The sequence below is a fragment of the Meles meles genome, chromosome 6 (assembly GCF_922984935.1).
Source record: "Meles meles chromosome 6, mMelMel3.1 paternal haplotype, whole genome shotgun sequence".
NCBI classification, from domain to species: Eukaryota; Metazoa; Chordata; class Mammalia; order Carnivora; family Mustelidae; genus Meles; species Meles meles.
The window spans coordinates 67,634,260-67,648,523 of NC_060071.1; the positions used below are offsets into that span (position 1 = coordinate 67,634,260).

Sequence of the window (14,264 nt, forward strand, 5' to 3'; positions counted from 1 at the left end):
GGAGTGGGGCAAAGGACAGTTTTATCCAGGAGTTAACTAATAAGAAAGAATCAAGAGTTTGCATGGGGGCCTAGCATGTTCAGTCGTAGAGCCTGTGACTCTTGATCTCTGGGATTTGTGAGTTTGAGCCCCAGATTGGGTGTAAAGATTACTTAATAAAATCTTTATGGGGTGCCTGGGTGACACAGTCCATTAAGTGTCTGCCTTTGGCTCAGGTCATGATTCCAGGGTCCTAGGATCCAGTCCCACGTCAGACTCCCTGCTCAGAGGGGAGCCAGCTTCTCCCTCTCCCTCTGCCTGCCGCTCCCCCTGCTTGTGCTCTTTTTCTCTCTGTCGAATAAATAAAATCTTTAAAAAATATTTAAACAATCTTTAATAGAGAGAGAGAAATAATCAAGATTTAATACTGGCCCACTCAGTCAGTAGAGTCTATGACTCTTGATCTTGGGCTCCTGAGTTTCAGCCCCACATTGGGTGTAGAGATTACCTAAAAATAAATAAGTGAACTGAAAAAAAATTTAACAGTTCTGAGTCACTGTGTAGATGAAAAAGACTTAGAGATGGGATGCCTGGGTGGCTCAGTTGGTTAAGCATCTTCCTTTAGCTCTAGTCATGATTCCAGGGTCCTGGGATCAAGTCCCCCACATTGGGTTCCTTGCTCAGCGGAGAACCTGCTTCTCTCCTTCCCTCTGCCTTCCTCTTCCCCTGCTTGTGTACGCACACAGTCTCTCTCCCCTACCTCCAACAAATAAATAAATAAACGCTTTAAGAAAGAAAAGAAAATGACTTAGAGACCAGAGATTGCTGACAGCAATACAGAGTTTGAAGGGAGAAGATGATGATACAGGTCTTCTTTTTTTTTTTCAAAATTTTAAAAGATTTTATTTGACAGAGACATAGTGAGAGAGGGAACACAAGCAGGGGGAGTGGGAAAGGGAGGAGCAGGCTTCTCGCTGAGCAGGGGAGCTCATGCATATCTCAATCCTTGGACCCTGGGGTCATGACCTGAGCTGAAGGCAGATGCTTAAGGACTAGGCCACCCAGGTGCCCCAAAGATACAAGTCTTTTTTCTTTTTTTTTTTCTTTTTTAAAGATTTTATTTATTTATTTGACAGAGAGATAGGGAGAGGGAGACCAGGCTTTCTGCTGAGCAGAGAGCCTGACATGGGTCTCAGTCCAGGACCCTGGGATCATGACCTAAGCCCAAGGCAGACGCTCAACCAACTGAACCACCCAGGCGCCCCCAAAGATACAGGTCTTAATCCCATTTAAATCTTTGGGTTTCTATTATATATCTCTCTTTTGGATATGGATATAAAATCAGTACTAGAGATACTTACCTAGAAATGATTAGTGAACTTCTCATAGCTAAAATCACATTAGCTGTCAGATTTGATTAAAGAAGTTAGAATAAAGCCCCCCCTCCAAGAAAACCCTACCTGAGTGCTCAGTTTCAAACAACAGTTGTTTTACCTTTTCTAAAGCAGGTCTTGTGAAATTCCTCAGCAAAATATGACTTTAGTTTGATGTTTTTATGCTATAGATTCTCATGGACATCACAATGGAAATGCTGGAACTTCAAAACAGAACCCTTCCAACCCTCTTCAGCGTTTAATTCCGGGCCCGAACGTGGAGAGTGTACCCAGAATTCAAGGAGATATACTAAAGCAGGCTACCAAGGATAGAGTCGGTGATTTCCATAAGTTGAAGCAAAGTAAGAATCAGTTGATGAATGTTATGCTGAAAAGATTTACATATAATATGTTTACAAGGATTAGTTAAGATCTTCATTATTATAGTCTCTAATGAGTGTGAAGTTATATGCATATAGAGGGAAGGTATGATGGTGGTGAAATTAAAGGAAAGCAAGTTTTAAATGGATAGACATATATTAAAGAAGACTTTAAAATCTTCTCATGTTTTCCATTATTAAATAATGAACTTCAGGTGAGTTGGTTTTAAAAAAAATAAGAATATAGTTCTTATGACTATAAAATTTTTTGGAGAAGTGAAAAAAGATATGTTTTGTTAGGCTAATGAATGAAAACTTTGCTTAGGAGGAGAAGATAAGTAGTTTTGATAATGGATTCTGGGAGATATACAGATATGGGGAGATTGCCATAGTAGAAGGCTCAATGCTGCTTCGGTTTCTATTCCCTCCAGTTGCAATTTGCTTCATTTAAGTGTTAGGAGAGAAGTGAAAGAAATTGAACAAATTTGTCGTACCATGTAATGAATTATCACTGCTTAATTGTTTCAGGGGTATCAACTTTGATAAGTGGACAGTAGCTGTTAATCTGTGTAACTCTCTAATTGGCAGGTTCTTAGGAAGTGCGAGAAATTCTGATAGTAAAGTTTGAACAGGACATATCTCTTAGGTCAGTTCCCTTAAACTATACTTTTCACTACTTTGGCTTTACAAAGCTTTTTCCCTTCAACTTCTGAACAGACAGAATGTCTCAAAGCTGCAATTTGCCTTTGTTGGCTTTTTATGATGGTTCCTATGGCAACAACTGTTCAGAGCAGTGTTTAGGCAGGTACTTGTGCACAGGTTCCTTATACAGTGAGGACTGCACACTGTTATATTTTTAAATCTATTCAACATATTTTTATTGGTCTTGTGACAGTTCATATTTCTTCATCTATATGAATACATACTTTGCATATATTGTTTCCTCGGTTTTTTTTTTTCTAGTGATAGTTTTTATTTATTTATTTATTTAATTATGTGCACTGGGTGTTATACTTTGCATATGTTTAACTCACTTTCTCCTTCCTTGATGTTTTAAAGTGTATCCATGTAGACTGAATGAAGTATCATCTGAAAAACATTTTTTTAAAAGACTTACTTATTTTGTTTTTGGACACATGTCAGAAAGAGAGATTGAGAGAGAACGAGTGGAGGGAGAGGGGCAGAGGTAGAAGCAGACTCCCCACTGAGCAGGGAGCCCAATGCAGAACTCGATTCCAGGACCCTGGAATCATGACCTAAGCCAAAGACTGAGGCTTAACTGACTGAGCCACTCAGGCACCCTGAATTTTTATTAAACAAATGTGGCTAATTTTTTTTTTAAGATTTTATTTGCAAGTAATCCCTACACCAAGCCTAGGTCTCAAGCTCACAACCCTGAAATCAAGAGTTGCATGTTTTTCCGACAGAGCCAGCCAGGTGCCCATAATGTTTAAATACAATGAAGGGTGCTTGAGTGGCTCAGTTGGTTAAGCGTCCAACTGTTGATTTCTGCTTGGGTCATGGTCTCAGGGTCATGGGATCGAGGCATGACCCACTGAAATAAATAAATCTTTAAAAAAAAAATACACTGAAAATATTTTCCTCTAAGTCTTGTTGAGGAATTGGCCTGAAAACTTTTATCTGAACAGAAAGAGATAGTAAGCATAAAATAAAATATCTTTATTCAACATCTTAATTCATTTAAGACTTTATTCTAAACTTACTGTTTATCCTGAAAAACTTTTTATTTTTCCCATATCTGTATTTTTTTTACTGATCTTTTAGTAAAGAATGTGATTGGAAAATAATTGCCAGGAAATTATTATTCTCTACAACTTATTTAAAAGAGCCTGTTGAGTTTTAAAGTCTTATTCCAAATTCTTTTCATTGTATATATAGAGTTGAAATCAATGGGAGTACTGTTTTGTGCTGTACATTAGCATTACTTTACATACATTTTAACCTATGAAATAGTTACACGGTTGTCATATTAAATAGATATATACATATTCACACATGTATAGACGCATATATTCCATTGTGCTTAAGCAATAATAAAAATTCATTTAGCTTAACTCTTTTTTATTGACCATTTAAATTATTTCATATTTTCTCATGTTAGTTGTCATGGCTGTGAATATCTTATCTTCAGATTATTTCCTGCTTCTCCTATTGAGGGTGTTCCTTTACAAGTAGTCCCCAAACTGAAATTCCTAGGTCAAAGTACCTGACAAGCTTCTTTACAGTTCCAGTTACATATTGTTAGATTGTTCTCCAGAACAGTTTCACTATGTCACTGGAGATTTTTTTTTTTTAAATAACTGCATCCTTTAATGGCAATAATACAATCATTGGATTAAGAGAAGGAGAAAGGGCAGGTATCACTGGAGATTTTAAACTTATTTATTTCCGTGTGACCTGACCACATTTGCTTTTTAACTCTTTTATGGGACATTTAGAATATAATGATTCCTTAAAAATGTTTTATTAAACATTTACTTCCTAGTAGCTTCTCCATTTTTATGTGAGGAATTTTACTGTAATTATTTCTTGGTGTATAATCTGTGTATCAGTTTGACCACTTAGCCTGATAACTTTGGATATTGATCCTATATCTTTATGTCAAATCTTTATATGTAACTCAGATATTAACCTTTTAAAAATTACCTTAGCCACAGTTTTACTCTTCCATTGCCTTTCCTGATATGAGACTTTATTTTATCATGCAAGAATTTTTTTAATTAAAAATAATTTTTAAACTTTGGCAGAATGCACATAAAATTTACCAAACTGTACATTTTGTGGCATTTAGTACATTCATAATGTTGGGCGATCATCACAATTATCTAGTTCTAGAACATTTTCATCACCCCAAAAGAAAAACCTGTATCCATTAAGCAGTCACTCCTGGTTCTCTCCTACCCACAGTCCCTGGCAAAGATAAATCTGCTTTCTGACTTGAGGGGTTCACCTATTCTGAATCTTTCATATAAATGGAATCACAATATGTGACCTTTTGTGTCTGGCTACTTATAGTTACCATGATGTTTTCAAGATTCAGCCTGTTTGTTATAGCATGTATCAGTATTTTATTTTTTATGGCTAAATTACATTCAGTTGTATGCATACCTTTTGTTTATCCATTTTTCTGAATTTCAATTATTTCCACTTTTGGCTATTATGAATAGTGCTGTATGAACATTGATTTGCAAGTTTTTGTCGAACCCTTGTTTTTGATTCTTTCAAGTGTATACGTAGATATGGAATTGCTGGGCTATATGGTAATTTTATGGTTAGCTTTATAAAGGAACTGCCATACTATTTTCCACAGTAGCTGTACCATTTTAAAGTCCTACCAGCATGTAAGACAGTTATTTCTCCACATCCCTGCCAAAACTTAGTACTTTCTGGGGTTTGTTGTTTTATTTTTCACTGTTGTCATCTTAGTGGATATGAAGTGGTATCGCACTGTGATTGTCTTTTCTTTTCTTTTTTTAAAGATGTTAGTTTTCAAGTAATCTCTGCATCCACTGTGAGGCTCAAACTTACAACACTGAGATCAAGAGTCATTTGTTCCACTCTCTGAGATGGACAAGTGCCCCTCATTATGACTTCCATTTGCATATCCCTAATGACAAAAGAAATTGAGTATCTCTTCATGTACTCATTGGTCATTTGTATAAATCTTTTTGGGAAAATGTCTATTCAAGTCGTTTGACCACTTTTAAATTGGGTGGCTTATCTTTGTTGTTGAGTTTTGAGCATTCTCTTTTTTTAATTTCTAATTTTTTTAAAGATTTTTAAAATTTATTTATTGGACAGAGACAGCAAGAGAGGGAGCACAAGCAGGGGGAGTGGGAGAGGAAGAAGTAGGCTTCCTGCTAAGCAGGGAGCCTGATGCGGGGCTCGATCCCCGGACCTCAGGATCATGACTTGAGCTGAAGGTAGACATCCAATGACAGCCACCCAGGGACTCCTTGAGCATTCTTTTCTATATTCTGTACTAGACCCTCATCAGATACATGATTTACAATTATTTTTGCCATTCAGTAGGTGGTCTTTTCACTCTTTGGTAGTGTCCCTTGATGCACAAAGTTTTTAATTTTGATGAAGTCCAATTTATCCCTTGTTTTCTTGTTCATGGTTTTGGTGTCCTGTCTAAGAAATCTTTGCCTAATCAAAGCTTATAAAGATTTCCCCCATGTTTTCTTCTAGAAGCTTTATAGTTTTGCCCTTTATATACAGGTTTTGATCTACTTCTTATATTATTTTTAATCTAAGTTTTATATAATGAGGTAAGGATCCAGCTTCATTCTTCTGTATGCAGGTATTTGTTGTCCCATACTATTTGCTGAAGAGAATTTTCTTTCTCCATTGAACACTTGTGGCATCCTTGTTCAAAGTTAATGTATGAGTTTATTCTGGACTCTCAATTCTGTTCCTCAGATGCCACTACCACACTGTTTTGTAACTTCGTGTTAAGTTTTGAAGTCAGGAAATATGAGTCCTCCAACTTTGTTCTTTATAAAATTATTTTGATGATTTGGGATCTCTTACAATTCCATATGACTCTTAGGATCTGCTTGTCTACTACTAAAAAGGCAGTTGGCATATTTTTTTTTTAATTACGTAAGCTCTATACCCAATGTGGGACTTGAACTCATGAACCTGAGATCGAGAGTCACATGCTCTACTGACTGAGCCAGCCAGGTGCCCCAAGGCAATTGCTCAATCTGTAGATTACATTGAGGAATATTGGCATCTGAACAATCGTAAGTTTCCAGTATATGAAAATGGGTGTCTTTCCATTAATTCAGAGTATCTTTAATTTCTTTCAGCAATGTTTTATAGTTTTCAGAGTACAAGTCTTGTGCCTCCTTGGTTCAATTTATTCTTAAGCATTTTATTCTTTTTGATGTTATTGTAAATTTAATTCTTTCTCCGTTTCAAATTATTCATTGATAATGCACAGAAATATGACTTTTTTCCCCTGGCTTTTGAGGTTTTAATTTTTATGCCAATTTCTAAAAATATGTAATATTTGGTTTCATCTTAAAAATTTAGAATGTGGTATTTTATTTTCATTATTGTAGCAATTTGGCTCTGGATCAGTGTTTTTATATATATTATATGTAATATACCTATGTCATACATCAGCATATATAAACATGTGTGTGCATGTGTATATATACATACACACAAATTCAGCACTTTGAATATGATTCAAAATTTTTGTGCCTATTTTCTATCAACTGCTTTTGTTTTTTTGTTTTGTTTTTTATGTTTTGCCCTCCTCTACCCATTTTTCTCATCCCAACTTCCACCTCTGGCAACTACCAATCTGCCCACTCTATCTATAAACTTGGGTTTTTCCCTTTTTTAAAAAATGTATAAGAGAAATCATATGGTATTTGTCTTTTTCTGACTTATTTCACTTAATGTAATGCCCTTGGGGGGTACATCCATATTGTCCCAAATGGCAAACTTGCCTTCTTTTTTATGGTTGAATATTCCATTGGATATCCATTTGTCCATTGATAGACACTTAGATTGTTTCCAGCTCTCCCTTTTTTAAAAAAAGATTTTAGTGGAGAGAGAGTGCATGTGCGTAAGTGGGGGAGAAGCAGAGGGACAAGCAGATTCCCCACGGAGCACGGAGCCTAGCATGTGGCTCTGTCTCACAACCCTGACATCATGACCTGAGCTGAAATCAAGAGTTGGACATTAATGCACTGAGCCACCCAGGCACCCCTCCAACTGTTGAGTATTATAAATAATGCTGCAGTGAACATGGGGGTACATATATCTTTTTGAATTAGTGTTTTCATTTTCTTTAGATAAATACCCAAAGTAAAATTGCTGGATCATATGATACTTCTAGTTTTAATTTTTTTTTTAAGATTTTATTTATTTATTGACAGAGATCACAAGTAGGTGGACAGGCAGGTGGTGGGGGTGGGGGGTGGACAGGCAGGTGGTGGGGGTGGGGTGGGAACAGGCTCCCTGCTCAGCAGAGAGCCTGATGTATGGAGCTCAATCCCAGGATCCTGAGATCATGACCTGAGCTGAAGGCAGAGGCATAACCCACTGAGCCACCCAGGCACCCCTAGTTTTAATTTTTTGAGGAACTTTCATACTGTTTTCCATGGTGGCTATACCAATTTACATTTCTACCAACAGTGCTCAAAGATTCCCCTTTCTCCACATTTCTCCAGTTATGGCTGATTTTTGTTTGTTGATCTTCTATCCTGCACCTTAGCTGAATTTGATACATTAGGTTTTTATTTGTATATATTCAGGTATATCCATCTTGACTTTTATGAGAACCTTCATTTCTTTTAATCATCTATTCTTTATCTGTGCATAATGTACTCTACTCAGTCCAGGTTGTTGTCTGTGCTTCTGACCAACTGATGGTAGATCTGAGGTTCCAACAACCCCTTCCGTAAGTTCGATTAATTTGGTAAAGTGGCTCACAGAACTCAAAAACTTTTTATTTCCTAGATTACAGGCTTATTATGAAAGGATAGACTGTGGAATAGCCAGACAGAAGAGATATATTGGAAGGTATAGAGACAAGGTAGAGTTTGGCTTTCCTCATTTAGAAAATTCCAAATGTTTTAGGAGCTCTCTGCCAGAAAAGGGATGAAGACAAATACATATTTCTTAGCATAAATCAGAATATCACATATGGGTTTGAAAACTGCTTTATAATAATTTGAACTTAGAAACTTTAAAAAAAATCTAATTTTTTCTCTATTCTTCCAGAATAATTTCATTAAATATTCCTCAGTAATCTTACTGTAGGGGTACCCAGGTGGCTCAGTCACTTAAGCATCTGACTCTTGATTTTGGCTCAGGTCATGATCTCGGGGTTGTGAAATCTAGCTGCAGGTAGGGCCTTCGTGCTGAGCATAGAGTCTGCTTGGGATTTTCTCTCTCCTTCTGCCTCTCCCACCCCTCGCCCTCTCTGAAAAAATTAAAAAAAAAAAAAAAAAAAGGAACTGTATTATTTGCTATCTTTAGTCTTTACATCTAAGCCTCCATTTATTCATGCTTTATTGTAGTCTTATGCTTTTCTTTGAATAAATATCTGACTTTCCAAGTTATATTGATATCCGAATATTTAACTGTTTTTCCTCATTATTTAAAAATGGAATTGTTTTTCTTTATGTTTTCAAATTGTACATCACTATTTTGTAGATTATAATTCACTTTTTGGTATTTCTCATTTCTTGCACCTTTAAATTGATTATTCAATATGTCCAACAAATTCTTTTTATAAAGATTTTGAGAGATATATTATCATGTTAATTGTGAAAGTGATTTTATTAAATATTTATTTTTCAGAGAGTAAACACTATTTAGTCATAAAGGAAAATTATTTTTTAAGTATAGTTTTGCCTTATAGTTTTCCTTCTTTTATTTTTCTACCTTGTAACTTTCCTGTTTAGTTTTATCCTTCTCAAGATCAGATTTGCCTAAAAAATTTCAAAATAATAGAAAAATGATTTGAAATAACCTTCTAAGATACAAGGAACCTATAGAGATAAATCTGACCTAATGCCCTATTACACGAAGTATATAGATCAGTGACCAAGAGCATCCATATCACCTGTTAGGATTTCAGATCTTACCCTAGACCTTATTTATTTATTTGTTTGTTTGTTTATTTATTAAAGATTTTATTTATTTATTTGACAGACAGAGATCACAAGTAGTGAGAGGCAGGCAGAGAGAGAGGGGCAAGCAGGCTCCCTGCTGAGCAGAGAGCCCGATGCAAGGCTCCATCCCAGTCCCTGAGCCGAAGAAAGAGGCTTAACCCACTGAACCACCCAGGCACCCCCATAGATCTTATTTATATTTACATTATAGTTTGAGACTCTTCTCTAATATGTGAGTCCCTCATTTCCCAGAAAAGAAAAATTAGGTCCAGAAAGTTTTTTCTAAGTCTTCAGGTTCACTGTTTTTCTGCTGTATCACAGCGCCTCCTCTACTTTTGAAGTTTTAGAAAAATTCTTCAATATTTCCTTTTCTTGCTCTTTTTCTAAGAAGTTTCTAATCATACTTTAAAGCCATGCTCTGCTATCACCTGTTTGGTAAAGTCCTTTTTCATATTGTTACTAATCTTGACCATGTTAATTACACCTTTCTCATATTTTTTCAATCTATTGAACATACCTTCATTAAGTGTATTTGCCAGTTTATTCTGTAATATTCTGGAATAAACTGCTATAGGGGAGGAAAGTTTTCCTTGACCTTCTTAGGGTCTATGATCAGGTCTGAAATTTAAACTGACAAATATTAACAAGAGGAAAGCATACAAATTTATTTAATGTAAATTTTAATGATGCAGGATACTTCATAAGAAAATGAAGACCTGAGAAATGGTTAAACCTGAGTGTTTTTATGCTAGGTCAGATGAAAAGTGGAAAGTTGTGGAAAGATGTGATAAGACAAAGGGTATGAGGTAAGTGTAGTAAACTGGGGGAAATGTAGCAAGGCCTATTTGTTCATATTCTTCTTGGTGTTGCTGTGTCTTGGATATAAAAATGTTCCTTCCCTCTGGGTCCAGGAGGGTACCTATCACATGAGGGTTTTATGACCTGCTTCAGGAAAGGTCGGAAAGTCCTTCCTTCACATACCATTTCTCATATTCCTTCAGCTTAAAATATTTAATATGCCAAGGTATTGTATTTGGGGGTGGCATGTCCTGAATCCTGTCATTCCCCCATCTGAAACTTCAAGAAATATCATCCCAGAAACTGAGTTGGTAGACTGTCCCATAACCCATTGAACCTGTCTCTGTCCTGAGTATTTCTAGGGAAACGAAAGAAAAATAACAGTTAATGATTGGGACCAGTTTTTAGCCCAGAAGACAGTCAGTTAAGAAGATTTTCTAGATGTTGGACTTGAAGCATGTTCAGGTGAAATAAGGACAAGGCACTGGAACTATGACATATTTTCCTGGTTTATACTTTGAATGTCTCTTGACAGTGTCATCAAGTGATCTGGTGAATTTTCTTTCTTTTTTTCCCCCCTTTTTAAAGATTTTATTTATTTGTTAGCCATAAGCAGGAGAAGAGGCAGGCAGAGGGAGAAGCACACTCCCTGCTGAGCAAGGACCTCCACTGTGGGACTCCATCCCAGGACTCTGGGATCATGACTTGAGCTGAAGGCAGACACTTAACTGACTAAGCCACTCAGGCGTCCCAATCTGGTGAATTTACGAGGTGACTCACATAGGAAGGCACAAAATTTTTCCATATAGGAGCTGTTGTGGTGATTTCTCTGAAGTTTACATTTAAGTTGTCCAGCTTCAGTTAGCACAACTTTGGGAAAAGGACACTTTAAATTTTTAGTAATTCGAAGTCAGAGGGTGGGGAAAAATTAGAAACTAGAAGGATTCAAGATGCAGTCTGGTTAATAAGTAGGTAAGAAAATCCTTTTTTAAAAGATTTTATTTATTTATTTATTTATTTGAGAGAGAGAGAGTGAACAAGTGGAAGCTTGGGTTGGGGCAGAGGAATAGGGACAAGCAGATTCCCGGCCAAGCAGGGACCCTGGGACCCTGGGAGCATGACCTGAGTTGAAGTCAGATGCTTAACGAACTGAGCTATCCAGGTATCCTAGTAGGTAACAAAATCTTAAAGACAATGAACAGGATTAGAATTAATACCCATGAGGGTGTGCTATAGTTTTTTGTTGAAGCATCATTTTTTCCTCTATAGTCATCACCATTTCTATCAAAGTAAGACAATCTGTTTGCAAAATAAAGCTAGTCTCATTAAAATTGATCTGATTATTTATATAAGTATAGCAATAATAGTGATTACCCACATAGGTCTTTTGAGTTTGTTTGCTGGGACTTTTCATAAGGAATCTCAGATTCGAATTTTAAAAGCCTTTAGAGGTTAGGAAGCCAACCCAAGGAAGACCCAATAAATAAATACTAACACCTGCAGTCAACCTTAGATTTGTGAAGCTGGTCATACTGAATTTTATGCATCATTCTGAAGTATGACATTTAGTCAGATCCTTGGTAATATAACTAAAGTTTCCAAATATGTCCTAATACCTGGAGAACAGATTCTTACTGAATTTTCCCAAATAACTATATTGCATGAAAATAAGATTACTCTGTTTCTGAATTTTCTAGTGATCAGGTAGGGGGAAAAATTACTTCATCTTTATTAACAAAGGTATATTTTTACAAATTGCTTTAAGTTATAGATTGCTTAAGAGAAAAGAGAAAAAGTTTTCCTTAAATCTGAAAAGCAAAACCAGCAACGCTGGATAGTGTGTCATGAATCCTGTAACTGTTCATTTACCCGCATTCTGTATTAAAATGGTAACTTGTTGAGGGCAGAACTGTGTCTTACTCTTTTTTATTTTCCCAGACTTCATATACATAGTAAGCATTTGTTAAATACTTGTTAAACTTATTATATCAGTCTTGGGATTTTTGTTTATAGATAGTGACAATCAAAATGATAGCTTGATCATAAATTATATCAATATATAGTTATGAGAATTTCCTACTTTTAATTTCTTTATTCTAAAATTCTTAGTCCTAGAACTATTATAGTCACTCTTTTTTTTTTATTTTTATTTTATTTTATTTTATTTATTTTAAAAGATTATTTATTTATTTAACAGGCAGAGACACAGAGAGAGAGGGAACACAAGCAGGGAGAGTAGGAGAGGGAGCAGCAGGTTTTCCACCGAGCAGGGAGCCCTCGATCCCAGGCCCCTGGGAGCATGACCTGAGCCAAAAACAGATGCTTAATGACTGAGCCACCCAGCCTCCCTGTAGTTACTCTTTTATTAATTGTAGTTTATCAGCTGTTTAAATTCTTCTATTTTTCAAAAACCTGACTACTAATTTTGTCACTGTGTAATTTTTTTAAAGATGTATTTATTTATTTTAGAAAGAGCATGTAAGAGCATGGGTTTGGGGGCAGAGGAAGAGGGAGAGAGAGAACCTCAAGCAGACTCCCAACTGAGTGCAGAGCTGGGGCTCCATAGCAGGGTTTAATCCCATTACCCTGATGATGTGGCCTGAGCCAAAATCAAGAGTTGAATGCTCAACTGACCGAGATACCCAGGTGCTCCTGCCACTGTTTAATTTCTAATCTATCTTATACTTATTTTATTATTTGCTATTTGTGACTTGTCACTTTTTTTTTAAAGTTTTTAGGTTTTAAACTTTAATTTTTAGTTTCAGATACTTAAATCTTCACATTTCTTTTTCTTACTAATACATTTAAACTAACTTTTCTTGAATGCCTGTTAGGCAGAACCTTATGCATTTATAGCTATAATTTTTCCTGACTAGATATGGGAGGAATAATCTTAGATTTTATTCAATAATCACCACAAATTTTTTGGCACTTTAAAATTTAGTATTTTTTTGTTTTTTAGGTTAGCGTATCATATTTTTATTGATATAATTTCATAAATTTAATTTTGTATTGCCACATCATTTGAAAATGGCTATGTTGGCATGTTTCATTAAATTTTGGAAGATCTCTTTGGGTTGGTTTAATTTGAAATGTAGAATGTAGGCTATATTGTGACACAAAATATAGTCTAGGGGATATTTCAAAGTATCCTGGAGGCATACTCTAAGGAGGGAGTCAGATATTCTCCAAGGTAGTTGAAACTGAAAATTCATGTAAGGCCTACCTGTTTGCCAGTAGGAAGGACATATCCTGTATATTTAGATGCCTTGAATAGAAAAAAACTGTTCTTTTTAAATGTCAGCTTTATCCTGAAAGTCACAAAGACAGTTACTCCAAACAGTAGGCAATGATCAGGCTGCCTTTCATATGGTTTTTTTCTGTATAGTATGTGTCAGGGTAAGTAGCAGCAGGAGTTCATTTATTTAACCAAGGTTAATGATTCTCCTGAACAACACTGGAGAGACAAGCTAGAGTATCAGAGAGTATATGATTTATATATAAATATATATATATATTTATGGATTTTTTAAAAAGATTTTGTTTATTTGACAGACAGAGATCACAAGTAGGCAGAGAGGCAGGCAGAGAGAGAGGAGGAAGCAGGCTCCCCGCTGAGCAGAGAGCCTGATGTGGGACTCAATCCCAGGACCCTAGGATCATGACCTGAGCCAAAGGCAGAGACTTAACCCACTGAGCCACCCAGGTGCCCCTATATATATGCATTTTTAAAAGTACTTTTCAACCTCTGATCCTCATGGTTTAGTGAGTTCGCCTTTGATACATCCACTCTGCTCACACACGATAAACAAAAATATAAAAAAGAGGACTAAAAAGTTACAGATAATCTCAAAACAATGCTAACATTTCTGTGGTCAAGAAACAAAAATACTAGATAATGAAAAGAACTGAATTATTACACCTATGATGCTCAGGTCTGGAAATGTAGGTTTCAAGGAATTCAGCTTTTAAAAGCAACCAGAATGGGGCGCCTGGGTGGCTCAGTGGGCTAAAGCCTCTGCCTTCGGCTCAGGTCATGATCTCAGGGTCCTGGGATCGAGCCCCGCATC

The 14,264-nt window shown here is 36.1% G+C and overlaps 1 protein-coding gene across 2 annotated transcripts in view; it reads left to right on the top strand.

The window, feature by feature from the left end:
• Positions 1-14,264, top strand: part of GOLM2 (golgi membrane protein 2) — a 104,899-nt gene that overhangs the window by 62,230 nt on the left and 28,405 nt on the right. For both annotated transcript variants that reach the window (XM_046008497.1, XM_046008498.1), the window contains exon 8: positions 1,544-1,714. In XM_046008497.1, the coding sequence (XP_045864453.1) occupies positions 1,544-1,714 (171 nt within the window). The remainder of the gene's footprint in view (positions 1-1,543; positions 1,715-14,264) is intronic.